General features: G+C 41.0%; 1 protein-coding gene across 2 annotated transcripts in view; it reads left to right on the top strand.

Moving 5' to 3' along the window:
- Nucleotides 1–18,230, top strand: part of zcchc7 (zinc finger, CCHC domain containing 7) — a 42,785-nt gene that overhangs the window by 17,245 nt on the left and 7,310 nt on the right. For both annotated transcript variants that reach the window (XM_026360088.1, XM_026360089.1), the window contains exons 4-7: nucleotides 8,631–8,680; nucleotides 9,273–9,410; nucleotides 9,514–9,684; nucleotides 11,924–11,959. In XM_026360088.1, coding sequence (XP_026215873.1) covers nucleotides 8,631–8,680; nucleotides 9,273–9,410; nucleotides 9,514–9,684; nucleotides 11,924–11,959 — 395 coding nt within the window. The remainder of the gene's footprint in view (nucleotides 1–8,630; nucleotides 8,681–9,272; nucleotides 9,411–9,513; nucleotides 9,685–11,923; nucleotides 11,960–18,230) is intronic.

Here is an 18,230-nt window from a genome sequence, read left to right as displayed (position 1 = left end):
TGTGTGTGTGTGTGTTTGTGTATGCGTGTGACCACAGTGTAACCCCTTATTGGTTGCCCTCTCCTGTTGCCCCTCCTTCACTTCTACCTTCAACACACACATGCACACACGCATGCATGCTGAAGCGCCAGCAGATAAAAAGGCATTATGGTAAATTCCACTTAATGACAATTTTTTAATTTGGGGAACAGGGCCTGCTGAATGGAGCTTAATTACCGGGGCCAAAGATCCCTCAGAAAAATAACCCCCTCGACGTTCCCAACCTGCCCGATAACGGAGCTCTCCGCAAAATGCCTCAGATTAACCAGTGCCTTTTATCTGCCCCCTCCCTCCACCCGTTTTCGCGCTGTATAATAACAAAAATAACAATCATGAAAATTCTATCTGCCTCCCAGCCCCCATCACCCCACATCCCTGTCCCACTCTCTTGCCTTTCCGCCCTCCCACCCACTGCCTGGCTCACTCCCGCAGGAGGAAATTCATCAAAATGAAATTGAGGTTGCAACTCACTGGTTTTATTAAAATATATTTGCCCCTTGCAGACATTGTGTGCTGGTGTTTTAGTGTGTTCTGCTGGCAAAGGGACAAAAGAGGCATCTGAAATAATTTGGTCAGTTATATTAGCGATATTTTATTTGTTGGTGTAAAGTGTGACTTTAGCTGTAAAATACAAACACTTGTTGACTGGTAGGCTTTTATTTAGTCATAGTTTATGTTTAGGTTAGGCCACTAAACTGACTTTTCATCCAAATAAGCATTTTTAATTAAATATAGTTCCACTGATAAAACTGTAAAATACATTGCAACTGTAACCCATCTTCTTATTACTATTACAACATCTGAAGTGTCAGAACTTTGTGCAATCTTAATTTGCCAACTCCCAAGATGATCTTTTAGCTTGTTTTGTCCAACCAGTGTTCAAAAATCCAAATTCATCTCATTATCTTTCACGTTAGAAGCCTGTTTGTAACGTAATGTTTTCCACGTTTGTTAAAAAAAAAAAGAAGAAGAGTAAAGCTTAATGGTCAAAACCAGTTGTGCATGTCGATCAGTTAATGTTTATCAACTAATAGTTTCAGTTCTGCTTTAAATGAAATAAAGTTGAAAAGTTATTTCTTGGAAATGTTTTAGAATATGATATATTCATATATAACATCTATTCCAAGAGTAGAGTATCTGTGTTAAAATAATTGTTGCTATAAGAAAAAAAAAAAGCAAAGTTTGAGTATCCAACGTTGGTTTTGCATTTTGTATCTATACAAAATTTAATTCTTCAAACGAATGGGTCTTGGCAGTTTCATCTTCGGTAACACTATAAATAAACAACAAAAGCCACAATTCACAGCAGGGAATTGGTTTCTGTAACCTCCTGGTTAATTCCAAGTTCAAAGCTATTAAAGTCAACGTCTGAGTCACTGATATAATCTTCTCTTTAGTCACCATTTGATCAACATGACTGTAAAACTGCTTTTTTTATTAAAAGGGAGACATACAGAGAACTTGTACTTTTTTTTTTTATTGTCCTGTAATGTGTCATAGGCACAAACCATCCAAGCGCGTTTGAGATAATTAAAGAAGTCCAATTTTAATTTGGTGTCTTTTTGAAACATAGATGCATGATTGGTGAGACCTGCAGAACTGGTCATGAGTCAGGATTATGTATTTAATAAGAAGATCAGCAGATGGATGGACACAAATGTTGAATTGAAAGTCTACACTTGGTAGACAGCTAACGGATATTAAAAAGACACCATGATTACCTGCCTGCTGTCAAACCCGTAGACGTGCACCGGCTCAGTTTTGGACAACTTGAACATGGATCATAGACAAACACACACACACACACACACACACACACACACACACACACACACACACACACACACACACACACATTTCTTGGCCTTCTCTGGTCCCTATTGTTGTGTACTCTGATTGGACCATGTGGTTGCCATGCGGTTGCCAGGCCGCGCCCCTGCTGTGTGGTAATTGGTGTCTGTGGTGTTGCCGCGTGGCGACGGCGCTTTGAGTGACAGGTTTGGCCACCTGCCCTGCCCCGGCTGCCAGTGTGGTGGGGAAGGGAGGAGGTGGTGGCACGGGCTGGCAGGGGGTGAACATTCGGTGTGTCATGGGGGCGCGGGGGTGGATAATCAGAGATGGGGCTGCAATGAAATATATGATAGTTTAACACAAGGCAGATTCAACAGGGGCCAGGGTGATGGCATCTGGCTGTATTTTTGCTTTTTCATGGAGCTGCAAAGGCGAGAAATTATAATAAAGTATGTCTTTTGATTGTAAATGGAAACACTCACCTGTTGTGGTAAGGTTATGTTCAGTAAAGCTGCTCAAAATGAAGGCACATCTTCAGTGTGGTGTAGGAGCTTAGCTATAAACAAAACTGAGTTCTTCTACTCAACCAGATGATTTTGAGCTTATGTAAGTTGTTGATATTTTGACTCTTCGTTGCTTTAGCCTGTAGCTTGTCCCCTTTGCAAAAAAAAATAAAAAAATCCTATCAATTACCTCAGTGTTGAAATTTATCAAATTATATCTTTAAGGGTATTGGCAAGCAAAATATCTTAGTTGTCATATACAATCTCCTATTTGGATGTTCAACTTCCTGGATGATGTTATGTTAGACAGGTGATAGTGCTATCCTTTATATTATTGACAAAATGTTGAACAAAGTTTGTCATTTTACAGGTATCATTTAAAACGTGTTTAATTCTTAAATCTTAAGAATCTTAAATCTTGAGTTGATCTACTTCTTCAGGATTTCGTGGGTTTGGTTTGACAACATAAGCAAAGGCTGTGGACCACCATCACAATTGTCATCTTATTTTCATTTGTTACTAAATGTTTCCCACTTTAAGACAGTGACATGAGCACAGACAAACCAGTGCAGACCAAATTTCAGATTTTTGTTTAAACTGCTTGGCAAAAATGACATGAAATGACACAGGACACAGGACTGACTAAATGTAATTTAGTCAGTCCTGTGCATTTTCACTCACTCTGTCCGTCTCACACTCTGAATAACAGATCAGTAAAGATGTGCAAGATGAATAAAATGCAGCCAAATTAATTCAGCTGTCTTAATCTGGAATAGGCCCGTATGTCTATTGATCAGTGGCAAGAAAAAGTATGTGAACCTTTTGCAATTTCATGGTTTTCTGCATTAATTTGTCAGAAAATGTGATCTGATATTCATCTAAGTCAAGAGTATTAACAAATAAGATAATGCCACCAAAATAATTCAGATCTTTTATGTCTTTATTGAGAACTTGGAATAAAGACCTGCAAAAAGCTCATGGAAGTCAGGTGTTGGCATACCTGGGTATTTTGAGGGTTAGACTAGATTAGACTAGGACTAGAGCTACTTTGACTGACAAAAATCACTCAAACTCTTAAAGTTTGCTCCACTTATGTGAGCCATGCCTGTGGAGGATCCACAATCAAGAATTGTTGATTTACATAAAGCTGGAAAGGGTTACAAAGTGATGTCAAAGACTTTTCACCATTCTACAGTTAGGCAAACAATCTATAAATGGAGACACTTTGGGACTGTAGCTTCTCTACTTAGAAGTGGGTGGCCTGTCAAAATGACACAAGAGCACAACAAACACTAAATGAGGTAAAGAAACAACCCAGAGAGACAGCCAAAGATTTGAAGGCATCATTGGAACTGGCTAACATTCATGTTCATGAGTCTACAGTAGGTAAAACATTGAACTAGCAGGGTGTCCAGGGCAGGACACCACGAAGGAAGCTGCTACTTAATAAAGAAAACATTACTGCATGCCTGAAGTTTGCCACAGAGCACATTGACACTCTACAGCAGTACCGGTAAAATGCTTTGTGCATTGACGAAACTAAGATTGAACTATTTGGAAAGAACAGACAGCACTACATTAGGTGCAAAAAGGGTCCTGTACACCATCATGAAAACATCATGCCAACTGTAAGGTATGGTGGGGGAAACATCATGATTTGGTCCACCTTTTGCAGTGGCCAAGTGTTTTTATGGTGGTTTTCAATAAAGACATGACCGAAAAAAAATGTTGTGTTATCATTTTAAGCATATTCTATTTGTTAATACTCTTCACTTAGATGAAGATCAGATCAGATCAAAAATGAAAAATTAATGCAGAAAATTAGGAAATTCCAAAAGGTTCATATACTTTTTCTTGCCACTGTATTTCCTGCGTGGCAGACGTCTACACACTCACATCCACACAGATATTCACAGCTCCTTGTTGTTTTGCATATCATTTCATCTTCTCTAGCTAATGTGCCCCCACTCCACTGTCTTCCGCAAACACTTGGCTCTCCTCTACCTGGATGCTGTTTGTTGTCCGGTGGGCTTGAAACTCAGCCAGCTTCTTTCTTGTTGTGTTGTAATGTGCTCCATGGCCCATGTCCATGCCCATGCATTTTCACCTCTCCTCTCTCTCTTCTCCTTTCACTGTTGTTGTTCATCTCACTTGTTCTCCTGCTCTCTTTCCTATTGTGTTGTACACCCTCGGCCAGACTTTTATGTCACACAAAAGAGCAGAGTCTTGGAAAAGCTGTCTGTGTGTGTGTGTGTGTGTGTGTGTGTGTGTGTGTGTGTGTGTGTGTGTGTCTGACTTTTTGGTGTGTTTATCCTTGCAGAGGGCAAGGCTGTAGGGCAAGGGTGATTTTACAAAGGAGCCACTTTCATTCGTGCATGTGCACACACACACACACACACACACACACAGCCTGCACACACCCGCCCACTCTCACCATTGTCATGTATAGTGTTGCTAATCCAGCCCTGTCGATTCAATATCAAACATAACCTCCATTTGGGGGTGCAAGGCCTTGTTTTCACTCCCATTTTGTGTGTGTGTGTCGTGTGTGTGTGTGTGTGTGTGTGTGTGTGTGTGTGTGTGTGTGTACTGACTAGTTGGTGTGTTAATGGGCCTGGTCAACAGCCTCTTACAATGGGTGGGTTGGTTTGGGATGCCTGTTTAAGTGTGAGGACAGAGGGATAGTGGTAAGGTGGGTTAGTCCAAGGCTTTGATGTTATCAGGAGAAAGGACACAAGCTTGTAGATCTAACACACACAGACACGCAGGAAAGGAAAGGAAAGGAAAGGAAAGGAAAGGAAAGGGGTTAGTGTGTGTTTTGATGATCTCAGTCAGTCCTTGGGTTATCAGACTGTCCGCCATGTTCAATGAGAAGGATGTTGCTTGAGGTCCCCTAATATTTCCTTCATTTGTGTGTGTGTGTGTGTGTGTGTGTCTGTGTGTGTGTCACCCCAGGAGAGCTGGGTGTTCATGGTTCATTAGCCACACGTACACTTCCGTTCTGTTCTCACTGGTAGAAGGGACAGATTCAAAGCATTCACCACACATACAGGCTCCCCCCTCTCTTTCTCAGTCACACACACACACACACACACACACACACACACACACACACAGTTCCTCTGTTTTGTTCTGTTCTGCCGGCTCTGATGAACTGGCACACAGCCTCCTCCCCTCTCCTCCTCATCTCTTAGTAATCAGGGCACCTGTGAGACAGACAGGTAGCATCTGTCGCCTTCTCTCCCCTGATCCTTCCCTCCCTCTGTTTCTCCATCTCCCCCTCTTCAGCACCAGTGTGTTGAATTTCCCTAGACGATGGGAGTGATGTGATAATGTACAAGTCGTCCCACAGAATCGTCATTGGTGGAACCCACAGAAGAGTAATGCTAAGGAGCCTTTTCTCCCATTTCCAGCAGAATGTCCACACACACTTTGAGACTCTGGTGTCCATATATTTTTGTCATATTTGTTAAATGTCATCCTCCATCCCCACTGAGGTGTCACATACCATTTGTCTTTGTGGGTTCTTAGGACTTGCCCCTCTCCTGTAAGATGACTGTGAGGACCATTTTACCGTTAGATCTTTTGAAATTGAACATTTGCAGTCACTATGGCGGCCGCCTCTCGCGAATCCTTCAGCTGCTTGGTGAAGCTGCTGCCATCTGCTTATTCAGCTCCAGACTCCTTAAGATCTGCTGGGCCACGACCGGCTCTGATGGTTTGGTTTTGAACAGGGCCTCTCTGTTGATTAGCATATTTTCACCCAGTGTACAGACAACAGTCCCCCCCCCCCAAATATGTTTGATTCTTCGGCCGTGACAAAGAGCTTCACCCTTTATCCATGTGTGTTGGTGAGATGGGGGGCCCTTAGATTAAGGGAAAGCTTCCTGCTCTTTGTTTCGGGAGTCCCCCCGGGAGACGCTTTGGGAATGACTTTCGTTGAGTCACTAACGCCTCCTCACACACACATACACATGCGCACTTCTACACACACCTTTCACTTCTGCCTCTTTTTTTTTTTTTATTTCCAAGCTGCCCATTGACTGGGTGCTGTTTGTTGTGTAACACCAACTACACGTGCATGGACGCACTCAAATACACACATCACACAGAGGCCCCCCAGTGTGTTCACAGTAGGTGAGCGCTGCAGAGGTTCCCCCATTCACTTTTCTACACTCAACTAACCAAAACTAACTACAGTCAAATAGCATGACAGCGATAAACACCACACATGCACAAGATCCAGCTGGTAGATGGAAATTTGTAAATTTAGAATCATCAGGGAGGTGTAAGCACTGACAAACACATTGGGAAGTATCTACCTGAAAACAATAACATGACACACTCAATAAAAAGTACTTCAAGCCTTCGTTGAACATACTACACCTACAGTCTCTATAGGTTCTACCATCATCTGTGATTATATTTGCAGTTTACAATCCGTGAATATGTCAAATTCATTTTAAATTAATCAGTCATTTATTTACTTTTGGTGTGAACGTTTGCCACCTCTGCTTTGGAAGCTGATCAGGACAAAATAAATTAATCAAATTGTGTCATCATGAATCTCAGATGAACCAAAATACTACTTTCTCAGTAAGAATGTGACTTGGGTTACTTTTAAAGGCCTACTTCACCTATTTAACTGCAGTAAAGCTGAAACCAGCCAACAGAACCATATAGATTTTATGGTGATACCTCTAGTTACCCCCTGTGCGAGGGCAGTCCCACTTTTTCCACTCAGTCTAGAGAACACCCCAGGACAGAGCTGATCTTCCTTATCAATTTGTGTAGTTTGGTCCTGTCTTTTGCTTTGATGCCACTGCCTCAGCACACCGCGGCATGGCAGTGTATGGCAGTCTGAGGAGTATGCTGCTCTCTCCAAAGGAATTAGGTCAAAACCTTCCACTTTTTCTTCCTGATCAAATCCTTTCTTGAGTCGACAGCATTTTTTTTGATAAATATCTTGCTGCATACTGAGGGTCCTCCCAATTGCTGCTAAATTACTAGACAAAGTATTTCTATAGCCCTCTTAAATTCTGGTTTGAGAATATCCTTGAAGACTGCCAAAACAATATTTCAATATTTCGAAAGGATGTTCAAATGTTTACATCTACACAAAGAGGATGGTGTTAAAATGTAAAAAATTGTCTAAATTGGAGTTATGAGCCTTATGAGCCAGCAACACCAAATTGCTTGCATTTGTGCTTGTGTGTTTTTGGAGGTGAAGGTCGTGGCAGGAAGAAGCCTCATCCAAACAGCAGCCATTTTAATTTGTTTGACAGGGAAGAGAGGTGATAACCTCCCTCAGCAACAGCACACCCTGGGAGGAGAGGGGAGAAAGAGAGGCAGAAAACAATCAGAGAGAGAGAGAGCGAGAGCAAAGGATGGAAGGCTGAGCAGAATAGCTATAAGGGGCTGGATAGAGAGAGAGAGGAGAAAGGAGAGTGTAATATTTGATTATGGCTCAAGGGTGTATGTTTGTCCAAAGGCTAAAGATTGTCAACCAGCTAATCATGGGGCTTGATGTGTGGTTGTGTCTGTATGGGTTTGTGAAACCATGTGAGCCTGTGTGGGTCATTGCTATCAGCACATAATTTATGCTGAGTACGTGTGTGTGTGTGTGTGTGTGTGTGTGTGTGTGTGTGTGTACACGTGTGTGTGTGTGTGTGTACACGTGTGTGTGTGTGTGTGTGTGTGTGTGTGTGTACACGTGTACGTTACGATTTCTGCATGTCAGTTACAGTTCTGTGGGCCTGAGGAGAATACACTGGTCTCCCTCAGGGTGCTGTTAGTGCCACTCTCATACAGATGTGCTGGGCTGCCACTGTGTGAGTTTCATTGTGTGTATGTGTGTCCTTCTCTTACAGGAAACTAAACTCTCTCCTCAGGGTTTAGAGTTCTTATTAGCGTTGGGTATTGTTGTAAGTTCTGGTTGTTATTGAGTTCTTCTTCCTATTCTAACCATAGTTTCTAAGTTAGATTTTCCATAGATTTAGACTTCCATGAACAAATATTTCTTATACTTGCACACAAGCACAGTTTGACTCTCACACTTTGACATGTGTAACCAATAGTGCAGCAATGCATTGGGTTTAAACTTTGAATTTTTGTAATAATAAAAAAAATAAAAAATTAAGTAAATGGTTCTTGAACTTTCAGAGAAATGGTCTCTAACATTGAATTCTAATCTTCTGTTATTTAAATTTATTTGTGTTTTTTTTTCTTTGTAGTGAATAAAACAAACCTGCATTTCATTTTGAATAATAAATCATAATTTTTTTTCTTTCCCCCCAGATCCTGAAGATGATGATCACAGCTGGTTGGTTTCTAACAAAGACAAGGAGGTAGGTGGAAGTTTGCAGCTTTAAGGGATGTAATCTCTTCTGTGAGATTTACCCACTCCTGTGTTCTGCCGTCTTCTTACAAAACACTTTTTTCCCCCTATGAAAATTACACTTGTTAATCATGATATTAGGCACACCTAGGCCAAACTAACCCAGTCTGATACAACAGTCATGCAGTAAATTCTGTACTTTAAGTGCTGTTGAATTGGATTGTTTCTGACACCTCTGCAAAACTGTTTGAATAAAACCTGAACACTATCTCCCTCATGAATTGCAAGATTGTCGTACAAGGTTGCATAAGTTATAGCTTAGTTCACATATTTAAAGCTGTCAGCTGTGTGCACATTATCAAATTGTGCAGTATAAATGCGTAGATATTCAGAAGTAGTTCTGTATAATAATATGTAAGAATGAATAAGTGATGTTTAAATATATGTTTGCTGTCTTTAGATGGTAATGTAAATTTCTCTCTTATGGTACAAACCTGTTTTTGTCACAAGTTGGACTATAATAGTAATAGACTAAAATATTAGTTCAGTGAGCACAAAACCATCAAGATGATGATGTGTGTGTGTGTGTGTGTCTGTTTTAGGCTCAGATCTATAACAAAGACAGAGGTGCCAGGACAGCGGTGCAGCGGTTGTCTAACAGATACTATACTGACAAGAACGTCCTCTGCAGAAACTGCAACAAGAATGGACATCTCTCGAAAAACTGCCCCGAGCCCAAAGTCAGTTCCACTCACCGCACAATAGCATGCGCAGCCTATAGACACTGATGAACACAAGTACGTTTAACTACTAACTGTTATGTGTCTGTGTGTGTGTGTGTAGAAGTTGTCGCCTTGCTTCCTTTGTGGCACCCCAGGTCACCTGGTCAGTGAATGTCCCAACAAGCACTGCAACAACTGTGGCCTTCCTGGTCACCTGTACGGCTCCTGCAGCGAGAAGGCATACTGGCACAAGCAGTGCCATCGCTGCGGCATGACAGGACACTTCTTTGACGTGAGTACAGCATTGTGTTTTAACACTCTGCCATGTCTTAATGGTACCAAATAAACCCAAAGTGTCTATATACATATACTATATAGTGTCTGTGAATGAAGGAAAAACAGCTTTTAATTTATTCAGCCTCATCCTGTTGTATGAGTGAGTGCAGCCATAGAAGATGTGTCACAAGAACAGTTTCTACCTGATGTAAACACGATAAAAGACCAATTACATTTATGACAGAAGTATCCTCCCCCTCCTTTCCTCTCCATTTCTTTCTCTTTTCTCTCATTTTACTCCTTTCTCCCCCCTCTCTCCCCCACTTTTTCTCTCTGTAATAATGAGTGACCAGGGGTCAACACACGCTGCTGTTCACGTTAATTGATACACTTCAGCAATTACAGCTTAGTTATGTCTCTGCCATGCTGCATATTCCAGCTGTGGGTGTGTGTGATAGAGAGAGAGAGAGAGTGAGTGAGTGGGTGGGCAATGAAGGGTAAATCTAATGACCATCAATGACAATTATCCCACTGCAACGCTCATTACCTTGCCATTTTACACTAATGCCATAGAAAACCATGTAAGAGCTGGCCTGTGTCTCCCCTGCCCCTCTCTTTCTCTTTCATTCTTTCTCGCTCTCTCTCTCCGTCAGTCATGTAGTGTGCTCTGTGTAATGGATGAGTAACCAGGTGAACACCAGAGGGAAAGGGGAGGCCAGGACACACACAGCCCTTTTTTTTTTTTTCTTTCTACCTCTATTCCTGTGTCTCCTTTATACCATCTCTCACCCCGTTCTTTCCCAGCTCTTCATCCAGATCCTCATGTTTATCTTGTTCTTTCCCTCCCTTCCGCATATTGTTTTTAACAACAAACAAAGGTGCAAAGTTGTGTGGTATTGTAATTACCCCGTTCTTGGAATGAATAGCTTTTTTTTTTCTTACACTCTCAAATTACACTGTATGTGTTAGTGTGTTTGAGAGAGAAAGAGAGTCAGGTCTCCGTCCCCTGGGTCTTTCTGTGTCTCTCATTAAAGACAGACGGTTGACGGAGCGCGAGTGTGTCGCTCGCCTCGCCTGTCGCCCTCGACAACAACACACTACCCTGGCGGTCTGGAGGGAGCGAGCAAACGGGAGGGAGTGTGTGTGTGTGTGTGTGTGTGTGTGTGTGTGTGTGTGTGTGTGTGTGTGTGTGTGAAAAATGAAAGCTAGATCAGAAGTGGAGGAAGATACAGTTGTTGAAATACATATTTGTCTGTCTCTGTATTTAAATCTAAACAGCACAAAGTGAGCCAGAAATAAATGTCTTTACCTTGTTTTCAAGCGGCTTTCAAGATCACGATATAAACAACAACTTCCGACTGAAATAGTCATTGTACAATGTAATGTGTATTTGAACAACAATATAATTTATATAGGAAATAGTGGTGTAGTGGTTAGCACTGTCTCCTCACAGTAAGACGGACCCACGGGTTGGCCAGGTGACTTTCTGTGTAGTCTTTGCACTTTCTCCCTGTGTCTCCCTCTCGCTTTCTCCCACATCCAAAGACATGCATGTTAGTTAATTGACTCTAAAGGTGTGAATACGAATAGGTGTGGATGATAGTGTGAATGGTTGTCTGTCTCTGTATGTTGGCCCTGCAATGGACTGGCAACCTGTCCAGGTTGTACTCCGCCTCTTGTCAAAAGACGGCCGGGATAGGCTCCAGCATTCCCACGACCCTATACACCCTTCAGATCCTTCAGCGCTTAAGATAATGGATGAATGTTGAGTGAATGTGAGAGAAAACATCAGAACAGAACAAACTCTCCTCTCTCATTCGGTCTTTCTCACTCAGTAGGTGTGTAAGTAGATAAATCTTGTTGCCTGCAGCGACTCCGGCATTTTCAATTTCCCAGTGGGAAGTGGCGGCGTTTGGGAAAGGATGTCGGAACGCTTAAGGAACAGCGTAGCGAAGCCCCGGAGATAATGCTTTAGCTACACTGGGACAAAACGACTGACTGCCTTACTTACTGACTGACTGAATGACTGGCTACAGAGACACATGGAGGGAAAACAGGCTGTTGCTAAGAAATCTCAGTGATAAACAAGTCAGACAAACAAATGACATCATGGTTCTTCAGTTTCATTTTGGCTGCTGCCTGTTAATCAGCGGCTAAATATGTATTAATCATTGTGTCTTTAGTGTTCCACTCAGTATAAAGTGATGTGTGTCTGTTTATTTATTTGGTAACCATATCAGTTTTTCTCTCCTCAGGCTTGTCCAGAGATCTGGAGACAGTACCACATCACAGTGAGTATCTTTTCACAGAACCAACACACTGTTCACACCTTGACCTGAGCCCTGCTTCACTTTTTTTAGATGTGAAGTGTTGTATATAAACAGGATCCATAAAAGTTTGTCATATATTGTAAACACTGTGAAACATCAAGCTCTACATATGCATCAGCCTCATTGTGGTAGATTTGTTACAGTCAAATTTAGAAGGGTGACTAAAAGTTTCTTCCACGTGCACCCAAACCTTCACAAATGAAAAAGTCATTCCCAGTATTGTACTTTATTTTTGTTTTAGTATGTATGTTCACAAGAGAAACAGTCACTTAATCCTTATGATCAGGACAATTAGGACTTTGTCTTATTTGATCTGTGTGTTTGCAAATTCTTACTATACTGATAGCGTAGTTCTGTGTACATTTATTAATATCTGTAAAAGGTGTGGGTATTCACTAACATGGTGCCAGTCATTATGCTATTAAACACCTTCTTAATAATACGGTGCATACAGGACATCATTGGCAGAGTTTAATGTATATCTTCATGATAAAGTATCTATTTAAGCAAAAAAGCAGTGTTGTCACGCATCACCACACCTCTACTTTTATGAGAAAAGTCCCATTACACATACAAGGCAAATGATGCACGTGCATTTTACATAGTGTTTACCCTATTGCAATGCTAAAAATAGGACTTGTTTTAAATATGTCGAATTTACCAACAGTTCAGCCTCAACGTGTCAAATTTGACAAAATCCCACTGGATGTAGTCGTTCTGCTCAGACTTCCAATTAAAAGCAGAGAAATGTAAAAGAACAAGGTGGTGGGGGTGACTAAGCCAACAGTGACTTTTTCATGCAGAACATGCCTCATCAGCATATCAGTGGGTTTTTTTGTATAGAATATCTTTTAACCAATAGTATAATTAAGAATAATAGTATATGACGTGCAGGGAAGTTTTAGTTTAATGACTCAAACTCAGAACACTGATAACACAAAGTCACCTCACTGTAGTTACGTAAATGTAGCGTCTTTTAATCTCTATCAGATCAAATAAACTGTAATTATATTATATTTGTACTTATGTTACAAGGTCTTTATTAATAACTTGTATTTTTAATATATTGATGTTCCAAAAAGAAGAATTTTTGTCTTTCCATTAACGTCATGAAGGCAAAGGTGTTACACGATCACTGGGAAACAAAAGTGTGTGTTTCTCTGTTAGTGTGTGTGAGAGAGATAGAAACAGAAACAGTGTGTCAAAGAGTAAAAATCTGTGTGACAGTCACATGGGCCATATGTCAGCAGGGAGGCATTTGCTTGTTTGTGTGTGTGTTTATTCAAAATCTCAAAAGATAGCTGGTTTTCTTGGCTCCTTACTTGTGTGTCTTTGTGTGTTTGTGTGTGTGTGCGCATCTGAGTGAGGGTGTGATATAGACCTCAGCCTAAGAGAAAAGAGCAGCTTGTTTGTCAATTAAAAGACGTGATAAAGCATGAAATGGGCTGCCAACGCCACACGGGACGAGGCAGTGAGAGTGAGGGAAGAAGAGTGTGTGTTTGCATATATCTTGGCATGCACTTTGTGTGTGTGTGTGTGTGTGTGTGTTGCAGGAGGTCTGTCACTCTCCTCTATGGAGATTAATTAGCAGGGGCTGTCTAATGAAAAGGCAGCATCGTTAGCGCTAGGGTAGCACGGCAGGAGGGAGGAGGAGGAGGGAGCGGGACATAGAAGTTGCAGAGGAGACGCTGGCAGAGAGAGTGGGAGTTGGGTTTAATTGTTGCTCATGTGTTGGCGGGGAATGGTGCGTGTTTCACTGTAGAGTTTCACTTTGAACCACAGACGAGAGGACATGACTACAATGAAAGAGAGTCTTTCGTTGCCTCATAAGATGATGAAACCTCTTTATGTGTGTTTTCGTGTGCGTGTGTATGTGGCAGTGTGCTTTAACGGGTGGAGGATTGTGACCCAGGTCTAATTGAAGTATTTAAGCCATTTAAGCACTGGGAACAGAAGGTCGTTACAGATCCAAACTGGCATGGGGGTTAGGGGCCCTCACAGACACAAACACAGACTTGCACGCACACAAACACACCTACACACATGCATACACGGGGCTCCTTCTGTTTAAGACAGCCTCATTTTATTCATGATGCTGTTTATGACCCTGAACTCCCCAATGTGAGAAGGTGTGTGTGTGTGTGTGTGTGTGTGTGTTGTGTGTGTGTGTGTGTGTGTGTGTGTGTGTGTGTGTGTGTGTGTGTGTGTGTGTGTGTGTGTTCGCTTTGGGAGATGTGACTCTGTCACCTTCCGCTGGGCTCAGCCAGGTGTGAAAAGGCATTCTGTCAGACCTCCCTGCTACTGGGTCCATTTATCCTTCGTGCGTTTGTGTGTGTGTCTGAAGGAGTGTGTGCTGGGTCCGTTTATCTTCCGTAAGGGTATGTGTTGTCTGCCTGCACCTGGCCTTCAACTAACAAACTCCTCCAAACCACACAGTATATACCACAAAGCCCTGGGGTATTTACTGAAAAAGTAAGATACTGACACACATGGACACACACAAACACACACATACACTTGTTCAAATAATATAGAGCAGTAAATGGAGTAAAAAGCTATCCACAACATTTTCATCTTGTCTCTGTCATATGGGCTTGAAGACATTGCTTTACACCACAGCAATATTTGCACAGAAAAACGTGCTTTTCCATTTGAAGAGCAGGTTTACTTCAACAACTCTTTCTCAGTCTGTCTTTCTCTTTCGCTCACCCACACACACGCCCACAGACACCCTGGTTTTACTTCTTTCTTTTGCATACAGCTTTACAGCGTGGGGTCACTCCTTTTCCTGCAGACCCCATCTGCTTACCTCCTTCCATCTTACAGTTCTTACTTTTGGCACTAGATACTTTTCATACAAAATGTCATAGGAAACCCCCTCCTACCTTTGTTTTGGTTTGAAGTATAATTAATTTTTTCCACCAGTCAACATCATTGGTATTTCTGGGGTTTCCTTCATTTCCAAATAAGCCTAATTACACAGGTGTGAATGTGCTACTTTCATTCTACGGTTAGTTTTGTTATCAGGGCATATCTGCCATCACACCTGCACTTTTTGCACAAATGACCTGTTTTGCTTTGAACTGATTGTTGGTGCACAATGAGTTAGTGACACTGTTAATTGTTTTTAAGGCTAAACTGCTACTGAATGTAATCAAAGCTGTATTAGAAATGAAGGATGTCCTTTTGAACCAGTCAACCACAGAAATACAACATGCAAAAATAAGTAGTATGCAACTACAAGTACTACTTATTTTAATCTTTACATTTTTTTAGATTAATTATTATTTATTTAATTTATTTGAAATGTCATAAATAGGTAGAAAATGACTCACATTGTACCAGAAGTGGTTATTGCATGAGGTGAATGTGTCTGTAGAGTTGACGTGAATGAAAATACCAAATTTATAATGATGTATTGAGAACATCTCACATTTAAGGAGCTACAACAAGTGAATTCTTGGCATTCATTTAATCAAAGAAACCGCAAAAAAAACAGGAAAAGACGAAGAAGGTGAGATTTTATGACAGAGAAATGAGAATGGGAGGACCAGTTGAATGAAGGATAAAGTGTGAGGATGACGTCTGTACACAGGCTGCATTAATGCATGTCATGTATAAATGTGGGAATGCATATACACAGCCTACAAGTCACAGTGACTTTTTCCTTTCTTGTTAGTGTTGTCAGTACATTGCTGTGCTGCGTTAATACCAGAGCACCACTCTCTGGCTGCCAAGGGAATTGAAAGCTCTACTCAGCCTGGATATTTGAAGTGAGAATTTGCATTTTGTGAGACTGAATGTGAGTCAAACCTTCCATGAGCATTTGATAGATCGTTTTGTTAGCACTGCAGGGTGTTTTAGAGATATAAGAGGCCATATGACAGAGCACATATAACAGAAATTTTCTCTTTCTAAACAAGAGAGACTTTATGAACAAGAGAATAGAGAGCTAAAGACTGAAAGCGATGCAAAGAATGGGAGGGGAACGAGATGAAGTGAGTGTATTAAACAGTGTGAGCAGAGAGTGAGAGGATCTGAGTGCAGAGCCACTGATTGGTACAGGTGTATTGGTGTGTGAGCATTGATCGGCCTCCCTTTAGATAGTAGTGGTGACACTTGTATGTGTCTATTTATTGATTGGTACCTCGGCTCCCGGTGGTGTGTGTGTGTGTGTGTGTGTGTGTGTGTGTGTGTGTGTGTGTGTGTGTGTGTGTGTATTGAGTGTATTTTCTCCTCTTGGCAGTATCAGTGTGTCTGTATCGATCTTTTTCCTGAGGAAGGATACAGTGGCAAGAAAAAGTATGTGAACCGTGTGGAATTTCATGGTTTTCTGCATTAATTTGACATGAAATATGATCTGATTGTCATCTAAGTCAAGAGTATTAACAAATATAATGTGCCTAAAATAACACAGTCTGACTTGGCAACTCCAAAAGGTGGATTCTTGTTGATTGTTTTTGTGACCTTCTGACATTCTGTTGTAGACTTGTTTTGGGTCACTGTCCTGTTGCATCATTCAACTTCTACAACTTCTTTCAGCTGACATTCAGACATTCTCGCATTATCCTGAATAATTTTTTGATACACTTGGGAATTCATCTTCACCCCAATCACTGCAAGCTGGCCAAGCCCTGATAGAGCAAAGCAGAACCATATCATTATGTTTCCTCCACCATGCTTTACAATTAGTATGGTGTTTTCATGATCATATGCTGACCTTTTTATGCCAGATGTGTGTACTTTCAAAATAGTTAAATCTTAGTTTCATCAGTCCCCAAAACATTTTGCCAATACTGCTGTGCAGTGTCAATGTGCCCCTTGGAATGCAGCAATGTTCTTTTTAGTAGGCAGCAGCTTCCTAGACTGAAACTATTATTTCCATAGACACCCTGCTTGTGTGATGTTTTACGTACTGTAGACTCATGAACACAGATGTTAGCCAGTTGCAGCTGTCACTCGAGGTTGTTTCTTTACCTCATTGATGAGTGTTCGTTGTGCTCTTGGGATCATTTTGACTGGCCGCCCACTTCTTGGTAGTGTTATTAATGGTTGTTCTCAACAAAGATGTGAAAGACCAGAATTTGTTTGTGTTATTATTTTAGTCTCATTATATTTGCCAGTAGTCTTGACTTAGATGAAGATCAGATCACATTTTATGACAATTAATGCAGAAAAACATCAAATTGTGGTTCACATACTTCTTGCCACTGTATGTATGTGTGTGTCGGTGACTCTTCTAGTGCTGGTGGAAAAAACAAAATTGTCTGTCCACGTTTTGTTCGACAGAGGAATTAAGCCATTTTGACCCCTCCTCAACTAAACTCCATTTGATATCCCACCTTCTCACCTGACTGCCTTTCTTTCCCCTTTTCATTTATTATGTTGTACCTTTTCTTATACGGTTTTTGTCTCACTGTCTTTCTCCAGAGGGTTCTCTTCTGTATGCTCAATTCACAAATGCCTTTGTTAGTTCAAGGTTAGGACATTTTGGCCCTTAAAATCCTCTTATTTTCAGAAAAAAAAAAAAAAACATTTACATTTTTTACAGAAAATATAAAAATTACAAAGTAGGCCTTTGAGTATATAACTTAAATGAAATACAAAGAATCTACATGTGTGAATTTAACATACCAGGGTACATTTTAACCCTGAAGTAATAAAGCTTGAAAATAGGTCCAAAAGCAACTTTTCCAAATGTCTAATATTACACATTTCCCCACTTTTCCCGACAAGGGAGGTGTTAGCTACATCCCTGCTTTTCATGTTTTTGAAGATATTGAACTTGGGATCATATTGTCTAAAAATTTAGATTACATTTAGATTTTATTCCCTTGTATGAGCAGCTTGATTTTGCCCCTAGGCAAATATTTACCGTACTGGATCATGTTTCCTATTTGGAACTACGTAGCACCTGTAAACAGGAAGTGATTTATGCATTCACAGACATGATTTCAGTCATGTTGTCAGTTTAAATGTTGACTTCTTCGGTAGAAACACTCTCTGCGAGGCTGTCAAGTATATTGTGTTCCAGGTTGAATGTTTAATGATGAATTGCAGGGCGGGATACAAGAAAACATTGTATAAGTACATTTCTGAAGAACTACCAGTGCAGTAATCTGAAGTTAAAAATGTTTGGCCCTATTTTTCATTCTACAGTTTGTTTACAGCTGTGTTAGTTGATACCTGTTACAGCATGTACCTGTCCTGTCTCACTTTTAAAATGGACCTA

The sequence above is a fragment of the Anabas testudineus genome, chromosome 1 (genome assembly GCF_900324465.2).
Source record: "Anabas testudineus chromosome 1, fAnaTes1.2, whole genome shotgun sequence".
Classification (NCBI taxonomy): Eukaryota; Metazoa; Chordata; class Actinopteri; order Anabantiformes; family Anabantidae; genus Anabas; species Anabas testudineus.
This window is presented reverse-complemented; position numbering and strand designations above follow the sequence as displayed.